Consider the following 15,831-nt stretch of genomic DNA (forward strand, 5'->3'; position numbering starts at 1 on the left):
TTCAGCAGTAGCCTAGTTCTTTTTTCACTTGTGGATTCTGCACATCTTACCCATTAATACTGGAGCTTGTAGTTGTTTAATGAAGCAGCAGCATCCTTGTACATTTGTTTTCCTTGATGATCATTTGAAAGCACAACTTCAGCTACTTAATGTAGCAGGCTGTAAACCAGTGTTGAACAATGACATTGTAATTCCTGACTATTAGATTTGATACTAGAGACATCTCTCTCATACAAAGCAGATTTATGCATTAATCCTATATTGGGGGGGGTTAATTGCTGAAAACATTTGCTTCTAGAATTTTCACACATTTTATTTACATGGTTTATTTTTCACTTTATGAACAAATCGATAACCAGTCAGACTCTTTTACCACACTGGATTAGTTTTGTTTATTCTCTTTGAACTTGATTAAAAAGCTGTCAAACATAAGACTACATTTTATCAGTGGAATACTTTTACAAAACAGGGTAGGAGATGTGTATAGCTGGAAACATACATTTCAGAATAAAACAATATTTGTTATATTCTAGACAGTTACCCTTTTGTTTATCCATGACAACTGAAACTAACCATCAAATGTATAAACTGATTCAAGTCTAGCCAAGTAATCCTAAGGGCATATGAAAACGCTTTTTAAAAAGTTATTTCTAGATGAATTTAATGCAGTTCACCAATAAAGCATCTTCGGGAGAATAATAAAAATTCTACAAAACATGACATAGCTAGGGAAAGAGCAAAGTCGTATAAACTGATGGAAATTCAACATGGATGTTGCATTCAAAATGAGCAGTTGGGTATCTGATGCACTGCTGCTGCTGCTTCATTTGAAATAACAAGGGTCAGAGATTAATTTCATCCTTAAGTTTGCAAACAGAATGTTTACAATACTCCAAGCTGTGATGATTTAGACTGAATTTTTGTTATGGGTATTTGAAAATCTATGACAATGTTTTGAACCTTTGTCTATTCAGCAAGAAGTAGCATTCATCATGTGTTTATAATTTTCCACACAATAACAGGTATGTACACTAAAAATAATTCTAAGTGATAGACTGTATCAGTATACCAATTTGTTTGTTCCAAAGGCCAATTTAAATCCATTAACCTCCAACCCTGCTTGTCTGAGAGTGCCACTGCATATGTCTCTAAGCAATATTTCATTGGGATTTGGTCGTATTCTCAAATCCCAGCTGTAAAATGAAGACATGCAAAATGGCAAAGCCCTGGGGAGTGTGCTGGCAGAGAATGACTCATGCAAAGGGTTAATGCTAGTACATATAAGCAAATGTTGACAATATATTTTTATTCCAATGTTTGGAAATTTAAAGACAAAATCATCATTAAGTTTTCACAAAATGAGGCATCTGTCACTTGAAGGAAAAAGAAATATTTCAGAAAGATGTTTACAGAAATGTAAAAATATTAGATATCAAGACAGATGTGAATATATTCAGTAACATTCTCTGTCTGTCAGTCTTTCTCGGAGCCGAAGATCTTGGAGTATTCACTTAGCATTAGCTCAACTATCTGGTTTTGGTACAGCAGGTGCACCGCCATGGATCCTGTCTCTTTTTCAGGTCGAAGGAGCGTAGGTCCAAAAACAATTCCTAAACTTTGATGTGACATAAGATTCATGTTCTCTTTGGCTGCTATCCTGGTGGCAGGAAAAAAAAGAAAAAAGAGAGAAAATAATTTAATTGGTTAAAAACATGTATTCAACTGGAAGAAATAGTCACTAAACATAAAATGCAGTGGCAGTTTCATTTTTCAGTGGTGCTTCAATTACGACTGAACTCTTCATTAAATTATTAGAGTGTTGGCAATATAATGAATAAAGGTACACTCTATGGTGGAAATGATATTTTTGGATCTAATATCCAAAAGACCCAGTGCCTGCAGGAGGAAGAGGACCACCATCGTCCAGGGAAGGAGAGCCAGTTGCTGCTGCTGCTGCTGCTGCTGCTGTCTCTCTGCCTGCAAGTTTGCCTGCCTGCTTGCTTGCTTGCTGCTCCTCCTCGGCTACCACCACCACCACCCTCTCCCTGTTGGACGTCTGCTCGGCAGGTGTCACGCCTTGCAGGACCTGTCCCGTGGCTGATTTCTTCCACCTGTCCCTTCTCTGGAGGGGATACATAAGCTGGCTGGCTGAGGCAGCTCCTGCTTTGCCTGCCTTTTTGTGGGTCTTGAGTCATGTGCCTGGGAGAGAGGACTCAGAGCTAAGTGGGGAGACTTGAGGGCCCCCCAATTAGTGTAGTGATGGATAGAGGGAGATATGGCGTTGTGAGGAAGATTTGCCAGGTAAGGGGAACATGGCCCAGGCAGTTAATGACTGTGCCTTGTTCCGGTCCTCCCCACACCCGTAGGTTTGTTGGCTGCCCTATCAGCCAGCTCTCAGACCTCTGGATGCTGCTCCTAAATGCCAGATGGGTGCATAATAAGATCTCCCTCATTCATGATTTAATTGTGGTTGAGGCAGCTGATCTGGCATGTATAACCGAGACCTGGGTGGGTGAGCAGGGAGGAGTCAGTCTCTCCCAGCTATGCCTGCCAGGGTACATGATTCAGCATCAGGGTAGACCTGAGGGTTGGGGAGTGGGGGTTGCTGTGGTCTATAGGAGCTCCATCTCCCTCTGCAAGCACCCTTTCCATGTGACTACAGGGCTAGAGTGTTTGCACCTTATGCTGGGTCAGCAGGACAGACTGGGGATTCTGTTGGTGTACTGCCCACCCCGCTGCCCAACAGACTCCCTAGCTGAGCTGACGGAGGTGGTTTTGGGTATACTGTTGAGATCCCCCGGACTGTTGGTTCTGGGGGATGTCAACATCCATGCCAAGGCCACCTTATCCGGGGCAGCTCAGGATTTAATGGTCTCCATGACAACCATGGGACTGTCCCAATATGCCATTGGCCCAACACATAGCAGGGTATACTCTAGACTTGGTTTTTGCAACTGGACATGGAGTTGGTGATCTGAATGTGAGGGGCCTTGCATCAGTCCCTCTGTCATGGACAGATCACTGCTTGCCGAAGTTTAGACTTACAGTGGCTTTTCACCTCTGCAAGGGTGGGGGACCTATTAACTTGGTCCGTCCCCAGGGACTAATGGATCCGAATGGATTCCAAAGGGCTCTGGGGAGTTTTCTGGCTGATAGGGCTGGTGCTCCTGTCGAAACCCTGGTTGAACTGTGGAATACAGAAATGACCTGGGCGGTTGACATGATTGCTCCTGAGCGCCCTCTCCTGTGGAGAGCTCATACAGCTCCATCATATACCCCAGAGCTGAGAGCGATGAAAGAATATAAGAGATGGCTTGAGTGCAGATGGAGACGAACTCCTAGTGGATGCAATCATACATTGGTAAGTGCCCATGATAAGCTGTATTTAGGGGCAGTGATGGCAGCAAAAAAACAATTATTTTGCTGCCGCTATCAAATCATCAATCTGCCGCCAAGTGGAGCTCTTCAGAATTGTCCGGGGGCTATTACATTCTGGCACCAGGGACATGGTAGAACCATCTGAGGCCCACTGTAATAAATTTGCTAGGCACTTCCAGGATAAAATCTCTAGCATTTGCCAGGACTTAGACTCCAGTGTTATAGCAGGTGAATCAAGCGAGGTATCCAGAGCACAGCCTTGTCCCGATTTCTTGGATGAGTTTCAGTTGGTACAGCTTGAGGATGTTGACAAGGTGCTTGGGCAGGTGCTGGATCCTTGCCCTTCTTGGCTAATAAAAGCTAGCAGGGATGGAACAGCTGGCTAGGCCAGGGAAGTAATTAATGCCTCTCTGCAAGAGGGGGTGGTCCCTGGCTGCCTGAAAGAGGCGGTAGTGAGACCACTCCTGAAGAGACCCTCCCTGGACCCAGAAAATCTTAATAACTATAGGCCAGTGGCAAATGTTCCATTCCTGGGCAAGGTCCTGGAACGAGTGGTTACGGGCCACCTCCAGACACTCTTGGATGAGACTGATTATCTGGATCCATTTCAGTCAGGTTTCAGGCCTGGTTTTGGCACGGAAACAGCCTTGGTCACCCTGTATGATGACCTTTGTCGGGAGAGAGACAGGGGGAGTGAGACTCTTGATTCTTCTTGATCTCTCAGCGGCTTTTGATACCATCGACCATGGTATCCTTCTGGGAAGACTGGCTGAGTTGGGAGTGGGAGGGACTGCATGGTGGTGGTTCTGCTCCTACTTGGTGGGTTGGCTCCAGCAGGTGGTGCTTGGGGAATATTGCTCGGCACCCTGGATTCTCCAGTATGGGGTTCCGCAGGGGTCAGTTTTGTCCCCCATGCTCTTCAACATCTACATGAAACCGTTGGGTGTGGTCATCTGGAGCTTTGGAGTGTGTTGCCATCAGTATGCTGATGACACGCCGCTCTATTTCTCCTTTTCATCTTCTTCAGGTGAGGCTGTCAATGTGCTGAACCAGTGCCTGGCTGCAACAATGGACTGGATGAGGGCTAATAAACTGAGGCTCAATTCAGACAAGACTGATATGCTGCTAGTGGGTGGTTCTTCTGACCGGATGGTGGATGTCCAACCTGTCCTGGATGGGGTTGCACTCCCCCTGAAGGAGCAGGTTTGTAGCTTGGTTGTTCTCCTAGAACCATCTCTGTCACTTGAGGCTGAGGTAGCCTCCGTGGCACGGACTGCTTTCTACCAACTTCGGTTGGTGGTCCAGCTATGCCCCTATCTGGACAGGGATAACCTGGGTTCAGTTGTCCATGCTCTGCTAACCTCCAAGCTAGATTACTGCAATGCCCTGTACGTGGGGCTGCCTTTGAAGACGGTTCAGAAACTGCAGCTTGTGTAAAATGCAGCAGCCAGATTGGTAACAGGGACCAGACTGTCCGAACATATAAAACCGATTCTGGCCCTCTTGCATTGGCTGCCTGTATGTTTCCGAGCTTGATTCAAGATGCTGGTTTTAACCTATAAAGCCTTACATGGCCTAGGATCACAATATCTGATGGGAAGCCTCTCCCAATACGAACCCGCCTGTACACTATGCTCAACATCAAAGGCCCTCCTCCGGGTGCCTCCTCCGAGAGAAGCTGGGAGTCTGGCAAGAAGCGAGAGGGCCTTCTCAGTGGTGGCCCCCAAATTATGGAATGATCTCCCTGACGAGGTGTGCCTGTCACCCACACTGTTATCTTTTCGGCACCAGATCAAGACTTTCCTCTTCTCCCAGGCATTTTAGTTTTAAATTGTTTTACATTGTGTTTTAAATTGTTTTTAAAAGATGTGTTTTTAAATTTGTATATTTGTTTTTAATGTTTTTAGTTATTGTAAACCACCCAGAGAGCTTCGGCTATGGGGCGGTATATAAATACAATAAATAAATAAATATTTTTTTTTAAAAAACAAATTTTATTATGCGGTCATAGACCCACAACACAAGTGATTAAGCAGTCAGTTAAACAAACAAGATTAAAACCAAATACAGTAATAACGATAATAATTTAGCAAGAGGCCACGGTAGTACAGATTGGCCTTTTCCGTAAAGTCTGAGCTACATAGAGAAACTTCGCAACTAATTCAGTAGTGTCTTTATCCTTGTCAGACAGAAGATATTGCACGAGCCACTCAATAGATCTACCGGGAAAGGGTTTGGTGATTGGAAAAATAAGTCTAGATCGAGCATCCCTGTATAGTTCACAGGAAAGTAGGACATGTCCAATTGTTTCAACCTCCCCCAATTTACAGAAGCATAGACGCCTTTCCAGGGGGGTTCCTTGAAAACGGCCCTCTAATACTGCAGAGGGAAGACAATTAAATCTGGCTCTGGTAAACAGGGATCGGTAGTGCGAAAAAGTCAAAGTTTCAAAATAAGCTGCATATTTTGGAAATGAAAAGCTCAAGCCAAAATGGATGGGTGAGCAAGATGTATGTGCTCCGGCCATTGAGAATTGAAGGTCAATGTCCTTAATACGTTGACCAACAATATGATGCGTTACCTCAAGGTCCCAGGTTGACAATAGCTCCAGTGAAAGACCAAGACACTTTATCTTTTCATTAAAGATGTTGGACTAAGAGCTTATAAAGGAATCCCTCCATAACAAGTTTAAGTACCCTAAGGAAGGTCCAGCGTAGGCCACTTTGGCCCAAAATCTAAAAGCCTGGAGCCAGGCTGAGCACTCAACTGATGTAAAGCCCGCTTCAAGGCGAAGTCCAGCCACAGAGGTGCAGCGTGGCAACCCCAATATAGCTCACAAAAAGCACGAAAACACTGCCTCAACTTTGCTGCTAAAGCTTGTAACCCAGATAGGAATTCCATATAAAAGTTGGGGGAGAATTTTCACTTTGAAGATTTGGAGAGCAGCCGGGATATACTGGCCACCTCTAGTATAAAAGAATCGGGTGGTGGCCTTGGAGGTATTATAGGCAGATAAAACTGTGGCCCGGACATGAGCGGACCAAGAGAGTGAAGAGCAGAAAATAATCCCAAGGTATCTGAATTGCCTAACCTGCTCAATCTTTTGCCCATTTATAGTCCATGCTTGTTTCGAGAACCTATGTGTAAAAACCATGACTTCTGATTTTATAAAATTGATGGTGAGAAAGTTTTTGTCACAGTAGGCCATAAAAGCACGTAAGAGGCGTTTAAGGCCAACCTTCGAAAAGGATAATAACACCGCATCATCCTCATAGAGCAGAAGGGGGCATCTCGTTTCGGCCAATTTAGGAGGATGGAAATTATCAGTAAGGCAATAACTGCTCAGATCATTGAGGAAGAGGTTAAAGAGGGTAGGGGCCAGGACACAGCCTTGGCGCACCCCTATGTTAGCAAAGATGGCATTGGTTAGATTACCATTCACACCACAGCGTACACGAAGTGAAGTGCACTGGTAGAGACGACTAATCAGAAATAGGAGGTGCTTATCTATCGAAGTCTGTGATAATTTGGCCCATAATAGTTCCCTAGGGACAGAGTCAAAAGCAGTCTTAAGGTCCATAAAGGAGACAAAAAGGCCCTTTCTGGAGATACACATATACTTCTCCGCCAGGTGCCATAATACTAGGCAGTGATCGATGGCAGATCTGCTCTTTCAGAAACCTATCTGCTCCCAGCCCAGAATGTCCTCCTCCTCTATCTAGGTTTGCAGTCTTACATTTAGGAGGCTAGCATAAATCTTGCCCACGACTGAGAGGAGGCTAATAGGCCTATAATTGGAAGGGTCGCCTCTATTGCCTTTCTTGAATACTGGGATAACCACCGCCTCAAGCCAGGCTAGGGGAAGCTTGCCAGTAAGATTGATTTTGGTGAAAAGATTTGCAAGCAGTGGGGCTCACCATTCAATATGGGTCTTTAGCAGTTCTGGTGGTATTGCGTCTATCCGCGGTGCCTTGCCAGATTTTAAGTTGTTAATCAGCATGGTGACTTCCGTTTGCTCTATAGAAGGCCAGGCTGGAAGAGAGCTGGGCTCTGCCGAAGTATATATCTGGAATGGCAGGTCCCTGAGGTTAGCGAACAATGAGGTAAAATGGTGTTCCCAAATAGCAGACGGGATGGTGCACTGGGATAAATAAATAATATGGAGTGGAGCAACACTATATTTTCTCTTCATAGGCACAGGAGTACTTTCTTTGTGTTCTTTCTTCTATAACATTCTTCTGTGGTATCTGAAACATGCTCCTTCTCCTTATGTTGAGGGGAGAAGATCATAGATGTGCAAAACCAAACACTTTATTTCCATTAACATTTCTACTCTTCCATCTAATGTTCTTAGATACACCCCCCCCAAGTGCTTCTGGAGTGTCTGTGATAGGCTTGCTTTTTCACAGAACGTTAGTACATGCAATACTTTGTTTTGAGGTTTTTAATCGTTTAGCTGTTGTTTTACTACTGTTTACTGTTGCTGTTTATTTATTAATCTTGTTGGCCACCTTGGAGAAATCAAGGCAAGATACAAATATTCAAATTAATATATAATGCTTTTAAAAAAATCCAAAAAAGGGTAGGAGTGCACAAACATTATAGGGTACTGCTGGCAGACACATGTCACTTTTTAAAATGCTCCTTCGCTGTCTACATAAAATTGAGTTTGGGGAGGGGAGCATGTCAGTCTTTGTGAAAAGTTCTGTGCGCTGACAACCCCATATCTTTCCTCCTCCATAAGCATGGGGAAGGATTTGCCCATCCAAGCATCACTTCTTCCCCCTCCAACCAGAATGCACCAGAGTTGGTTTGTCTGGCTGCTGCTATTTATTCCCTCCCCTGGCAGAAATGAACTCAGATAGAATCAGACTGAGGGTTGGAATACTTGTCTGAGCCAAAGTAACTATAATAACAAAACTGGAAATCAGAAACTCGTGGATAACCAAGGCATCCCTAATATACATCTATACGGCACGTCCTTGTGATGACTACAATACAACATAGAGTCCACTGTACATGAATCAAGAACAAATTTCCCTCGGAGAATTTCCCCTACACAATCTGTACTGTTATTTAAGTCTTACAAGTGCCTTGCCCTGAACCTTGAGTACACAACGTGTACTATCAAGCTAAATTATTTGCTAATACAAGATGTAGAGTAGGCTGCTTCTAATATGGAAGGTATGGATGCCTTTCCAAGTGCTAGGAAGGAACATCCTATATCACTGCAATGAATGAAAGAGCACAGAAAACCTCAAGTCAAGGTTTCTGCTAAACCAGGGTCAATTTCTTTTTGGAGACCTGTGAAAAATGCATAGCTGTGACAACATTTAATGGATGTGTGCATACCACCTGCACCAGAGCTGGCATCACATTTAAGGGGGCCCTCAGCATAGTGCCACTTATGTTCCCCCACCTCCTCAACACACACACCCAACCCCCAATGTAGCCACACAGTATTTTTCCCCCTTCTGCCACAGCAACACAATTGACTGTCATTGTCGCCCAGCTCCTGGGTGGTGTTTTAGCATTGGGTAGGCAGCAGTGCTGCTTTGGAATGGGAGCTGGCCTACAGATCTAATGGCTGGGGCATTGCATTTTGGGTAAAATAAGGTGGTGGGTAGCCACTGTGAATAGGAGCTGAGCTTGGTTCACATTCAAAAATAGTACCAGTTCCCACCCACCACAAGAATGCTGTCGAGGAGTCCAGAACCCTTCTGAATCCCCTGCACCCTTGGCCAGTGCCTAACCTGGTCTACCACTGGTGCTGGATCTGACCTGCATGCTGCTTACTACCCTGTGGGACAACCAAAATTCATGAAGAGTCTTCAAATCAACACCAAACTTAATGGGGGCTTGGGCTTCTGTACGAATATTTTGAGCTCTATATTCAGGCCCTCATCAAAATTGCACTGCCCCCTCTCCCACTATTTGGGGCCAATCTGTGACAGCTAGCAGCATTTGGCACTAGCATGGAAAGTCTTAATTCCTTTGGACACACCATTTGGTAACTGGGATATGAACATTACAGTTGCCCAGTAGTGTCACAGTGCTTTCACCTTTTTTTCTTTTTACACTCTCCCCTTGAAAAGCATTAACATTTGAATTGGCCCCAAACAGCAATAACTTACAATGTGAATTACTGCTGATAAACGATTGTTAGCACGGTTCAAGCAGCAAGGCTTCAAGAGTTCTCAAGAGAAAGCAAGACAATTCAGTTTAAATTATAGGAGTTTAAAAACAACCTTCAATAATGCAACCTAAGACATTCTGGACAACCTTACATTTATAACTAAGAGTTGACCAATCCGTTTTATTACTCATCCATTATGTGTATTATACAAGAAGCATTTTTTCCCCTGGTTTCTCTGCAAGGCATCTTATTGGTAAGACATCATAAATGGACACTTCTCAAACATGTAAAACGTCTAGAGAAATGAGTATAGATGCCAAATTACAACAAGGTAGGGAGGGCCTGGCCTATAATCTTCAGCAATCTTGTCTAACATGAGAGGGTGCAGTGGGTACATGAGCTGCTTATGAGCTGCTCTCCAAAGGATGACAGTGGCATTTCTAATATGTCTGTCTGTCATGCTCCACTGAGCAGCTCCAGCTTCATATAGAGCTGTTTTATTTAAACTATGTATGTCAGATTGCTGGGCTAGAAAGAGTTTACTGTGAAAATGTTAAGAATTCACATATAATCTCTAACAAAGAATGGATCTATACATACTTACCTGGGGGTAAGTCCCATTGAACAAATATGGGATTGCACTGTAAATGTGTCATATTTGAGTTTTCACTGATAGGCTTTTATTTTACGATACTTAATATTTTATAAAAAATAGTTTACTCTTTTATTGGGGGTGGGGTGGAGAGAGGAGGACAAGAGGGCAACTTGCAATTGACTCTTTCTACTAACCTACCATAGAAACTTTATACAAATTAGATTTCTTTCTGCCCCAAACTCAGTCTTCCAGTTTAAAATATATTTTGCAGAAGCTGCAGTAAATGACCAAAAAAAAAAAAAAAGATTCATCATCTGTTCTATGTCTTAGAGAAAGGTCTCTATCATATCAGTGGGTGGGGTCATGTAGTGAACACTGTATTGTGATGGAATCCTGCCAGTCTTCTAGTTTACCACAAGCGCTCATTTAGGGCTTTTTAAATAAAAAAAATAAAATAAAAGTCATATATAAATAGGAAGCATTACTGGAGCACTGTCTCATGCTTGTAGCCTTGGTGTCCATTACAAAAAACACACTCCATATGGCACTAATCAGACAGGCTTAATTATTAGTTAGTTTCTTAAAATATAACATCTTTATTATAAATGAAATGAAGGCTTCATAAATGATTGTGTACAGCATGGTAATATTAACTTTGCTCTCCTAATCTGGGCACAGGTTGAGAATGCAACCAACTGAAAAGAAATAGCGACTTCTTTTAGTATTGTTTGCACCTGCCACTTTCCCAATATGCAGGTTAATCTTTTTGTTGGAGGTGGGGGAGTATGTACTGCTATGTAGGGCATGAATGTAGCAGGATGGTCAACTGGCCATTAAAACAAAATCAATAAAACACATTATAACCCGCTTCAGTTAAAAAAAAGACACAGGACACCGTTTTCATCTCAGTGTGGTTACAATGTCTCATATTTAAAAGGAAGTCTAGCAAATCTGCCATATAAAAGAATGAATAGGGTTTTTTTCACCTTGGGGACATAAGGAAGTCTATATATTAAACTGCCAGCATCAGGCTTACCTGCCATCTGAAGTATGGCAGGTGACCACAGGAGAGGCCTTTATTGTTGTGGCATCCAAAACAACCTAGCCAGCCCATGCCTTTCCCTTGCAATGACCTCTCATAAGGATGTTGGCTCTCCCTTGATTGCTGCATAGTAGAAATCTGTTGCTCTCCAGTGAATGGCTTTCTGAGCCACTGCATAACCATCCACTTCCTTGGAAGTTCATCTTGACCTATTTGGGTCAAAAACACTTGACTTATTCATACAACCAATGGACATCCCATGGTTGCAGGGAAAAAATAGCATGTCTTATTTGTCATCCCATGGTGAGACATTCACGAGCATCTGCTGTGAAGGTTTCAGCTCCTTTAGCAAGTGCCAGGAAAAGAAACAAACGCCAACCTGTGCTAAAACCTGAATCCTGCATTTGGCAGTCGGCATACAAATCAGTTTCCCCTTGAAGTGGCAAATCTTTCTTATGCCTACTAAGTTCCTAAATTGTTTTGGGAATAGCCCTTTACTCTTATCTGAATGGTTATGCTGTCCTGACAGGACCGATCAGAGCCAAGTGGTCCATAGGTTAGTTCAACTTCTTATTTACATTTCATATTAAGGGGAAAGCTAGGCTAGAACCTTTCTCCATGAAATAATAATTTTCTATGTGCACAGAGTTGATGAGGCAAAAGAGAATTCAGTCATGTGATTCCCATCCCTATTATGAAGTTGTGCCCTTTGAAACCCTAGAATACCCACAGAATGTGTCCACTTTGTTTTTTAATCCAGTAAGATTGCCTCCTCAGCTTTGCTTGGAAGACCATTTAAGAACTCCAGCATGCCAGGTGGAGGTATTTATTATGTTTCCCATACTTAAGAATGTTCCATGTTAGTTTGCCACTTTGGCCCCTGCCTTCCATTGCTGAACATGTCTGTATGCACCCAAACATTTTATAAGTTCTTTGCCCCCTCCTTGACCTTTTATTTTATTTCATTTAAAAGATTTATAAGTCTACCCCCACAAAACACCTTCTGTATTAAAATACAAAAACAACAAATATATTACAAAATATCATGCTATACTAGACTATAAGAACCATAAAACCAGCCATCATAATAATAGAATCAAACCAACACAAGTTAATCTTTAAAAATCTTATAGCCAATTAAAAGAGTTGCAGCACCTTTTATGAAAAAGCTGAGACAGAAGAGTAATAAATGCTCACTCTAAGGCTTGCAAAAAAAGAAGCCACCTGCATTGTACCTAGGAGAAAGTGTCGTAGTGCGGGTAGAGCCACTGATGAAAGGCCCAGTATCTTGTGCCCCCCAACTCTCTGCCGTGCCCAAGTCATGTGACTTTTCCATCCTTTTCTCTTCCACAGCAACTTTTAAAACACATGCAGTAGTTACAAATGAAATTACAAATGAGTGGAAGGACGTATCTTTTGACACATCACAAATAAAGGATTTGATTTGAGTTTAAAGAGTAAATGTCTATTGCTTTTAATGTCTATCCTTGACCAGGACAGCAAAGGCAGGAATAGGCTGATAAGATGGAGCCATTGGTAGAGCAAAGCAAATGAGGTTGTTGTTTATATTTGAGGGTTATAAGAGGAGCGATTTAATTCCAATTCCATTGCAAAGTTTGTGGAAATGGACTGCCTTCAAGTAGATTCTGATTTATGGCGACCCTATGAATAGGGTTTTCATGGTAAGCAGTATTCAGAGGTGGTTTTACCATTGCCTTCCTCTGAGGCTGAGAGGCAGTGACTGGCCCAAGGTCACCCAGTGAGCTTCATGGCTGTGTGGGGATTTGAACCCTGGTCTCCCATGTCTTAGTCTAACCCTGCTTTTTATTCCAAAAGAAAGCCCAAGGCAGCTAACAACAATGTATCAAAACAAATACAATAATATAAAAAAGCAATGAAGCAATATGAAAAATTGCCTAACACTAAAAATGCTGGAATAAGCTATCCAATAACCTACATAAGAGTGTGCACTGTTTCTAGAGTAAGTCTTAATTGCACCCATATTCATGTTGTTTGTAACTTTCTATTATAGTTTTATTTCAGCTTTTTGAGGGCTGATGGCAGCCATCGTTGCAACTAATCATCTGCCTACACAGACCACTGCTAATGTCAGTATCACAAAAGCAGCACCTGTGGGAAGGGATCAACAAAAGACACAATGAAGGTCTCTTCCCACACTCTTCCTTTCCTTGCTCTAGCCAAAAGTAACTTGTAGGCTCTGACCCTGAAAAAGAGAAGGATGGATATATGAGAAATGCCCACTAACTGCTTATACTAAGTAAAAACCGGTGAAATTTTCCTGTCATTTGCTAGGTACAGAACACTGAAAGAATCTAGATAATAGTCAATTGTCCAGTCTACTGCAAATATTAGAATAAGACATCCATGCTTCTTGGATTTACAATTGTGGATAATAGAGTTGACTTTACTTGGTGCAGTGGCACTTGATTAATCTTACAGAAACCTCCATTAATACTCTACACCTTGATCTTTCTGAGAAACCAATTTCAAGATGCATATTTTATCTATTTGTTTATTTGCTGGTACAAAATTGATTTGTAGATATTTTTTTTAAAGCAGGTATTAGTTCTGTGGTCACAGTGACTTTTCTGTGTGTGTTTGGGCAAGTGGGGGAGAGAACTCATCTAGCTTGAAATAAAATCTCTATTGAACATAGATCTATAATAATGCCAGTTAAATGCATTGTTGTCACAAAAATACCAGAGGAAAAGGATGACCACCAAATGGGCTTTATTTTTTGGACCTCCTGTTAATCCTCAAGTTGCTGTTGATTGATGGCTCAGGCTCTCTGTAGGAGCAAGACTTTGTTTTCTTTATTTGGGAAGAAGCTCAACATTCATACCTTAACTGTGCCAAATGTACTGGAAAATAACCTAGTAATAAAATGTACTGCCCTACAAAACGGTAGTGTTAAGTAAGGAAGTTAATGCATTACTAGAGCCATAGGCCATTGCAGAACCAAACATACAGACACAAATAAAGGACTTTTAAGAATGTATACAACATTTTTAGAATTTGTACCAAAAATTAAATATATATTTCAAAATCTAGTGAGAGATCAAACCGGTTAATCATCCTACAGATACATCTACCATGCTAAGCATTCTTGATGTAATCTATTTTGTATAAATCACACTTGGTTTAAAATGGCATTTGCTTTACCAAGCTGCTGTCCCTTACTTTGCTGGCTTCCCAGGTGCAAGATGCCATAAAGAGACTTGGATACTCCTGGGTGGTTGGCTGGGGAGAAGATGCATTCTCCTCTGGCTCAGTTTAAATTCCAAACCAAAGATGTATGGGAATCATAATACTCGCCTTCTATTTAAGGTGAGCATTACATGTCAGTAAGTATTTGTATTCCAAGCCAAAGGTCATGGCAATATCTCCAATGAAACAGTTTTATTTTTTATTTTTATTTCAAAGAAAGTCTCTTTGATTCTGACTTACCATGGTAATTATATCAATTTAAGGTAGAGAGTTACAAGCCTGCACATTTTAGTCACATTTTTGAGACATGCAGTAATGTTGGACATATGTAAATGTACTCATGGATCGTGCAAAGTGATGGTGATACCTGACAGGCTGATACAATACCTTTCTTGACCTGAGTGGACAACTTCCACTTATTTGTTACTTATTCTGCTTAATTTGTTATTCAGGGGAAATGTGATCCCATTTGCTTGTGGAAGAACAAATAATTAGCAGACTCATAGCTGGTTTTGTAACCTTTGGCCATGGAGCTGTTGAGCTTATTTGTTTTTGATTCTGTAGTCTAACAAAGTGAATAGCACAGCCTATGCAGAGCTGGTATCTATACATCCCAGTAGGCCACAGGTACTTCTCTATTAATTCAGCTTTAAGTTTTCAAATTTACTTTCATTCTTTTATAATTCCAGACTGCCTGAAGCCACATCTCCTTTCAACATTAAAAAATAAAAAGCACTTAGGTAACAATCTCGCTTTGAATCAAGAATTGCAAGCACAAAAAGCTTTATCATCAACACAACACATCCAAAAATGTCTTTGTAAAATAAATCAAATTATATGAGTTAATTGATTCCAGGGAACGTCAGCAACTGCAGGTGGAAAATAAATAACAGGATGTTTATTAATGAGGAGCTATTAATCAAAATTGACAATACCAGTCCTTGTTGTTTTAAATTTCAGTGTTACCTGCACTGGACATGGGCACATTTGTTTCCTTTTTAAATACTGATTTGTAAGAAAAAGAAACATTAACACTTCTGATTTTAGTTGGAGATGGAAGGATGTTTGTTTAAACACTTAAAGAATATCCTAAATCCAATTTAACAGGCAATGGCAAAGATGCCAGGGTAATTAATTAGCACTTAATTTAGACCACAGAACAACAGGATATGGAATTGGTGCTCAGTGCCATTTCCCCCTAGGCTCTCATGAGGGTCAAGAGTGTGGCTGTTTCATCAAAGGTCAGTAAATAAATTGGGGAAACACATTGAAACTGGACTTTTCACAACAGATATCCTTCACCCTTGTTACTGCTTCAAGTAATCATTGACAAGTAAAGGACTGCGATTGGTGGAGAATGCTGTCCATACACAAGATTTGAACAAGGCAGAGTATGAACTCCATGTCACATTGTGAATCACACTAGAAGCTTCCAACAGAAAGAGTTATTCC

General features: G+C 41.7%; 1 protein-coding gene across 4 annotated transcripts in view; it reads right to left on the reverse strand.

Annotated features, from left to right (window-relative positions):
- Positions 1-367: 367 nt before the first annotated feature.
- Positions 368-15,831, reverse strand: part of ARHGAP15 (Rho GTPase activating protein 15) — a 681,588-nt gene continuing 666,124 nt past the window's right edge. The window contains exons 14-15 of one of the 4 annotated variants that reach the window (XR_009760509.1): positions 7,296-7,444; positions 1,580-1,657 (exon numbers count right to left, since the gene is read on the reverse strand). Coding sequence is in view for 1 of the 4 variants with exons in the window: in XM_061608868.1 (XP_061464852.1) it covers positions 1,474-1,657 (184 nt within the window). In the remaining 3 variants the exon portion in view is untranslated. Of the gene's footprint in view, positions 1,658-7,295; positions 7,445-11,145; positions 11,361-15,831 lie in introns of those variants that run through there. The other 3 variants (XR_009760510.1, XR_009760511.1, XM_061608868.1) reach the window with 3 other exon arrangements.

This window comes from Rhineura floridana, chromosome 2, assembly GCF_030035675.1.
Source record: "Rhineura floridana isolate rRhiFlo1 chromosome 2, rRhiFlo1.hap2, whole genome shotgun sequence".
Classification (NCBI taxonomy): Eukaryota; Metazoa; Chordata; class Lepidosauria; order Squamata; family Rhineuridae; genus Rhineura; species Rhineura floridana.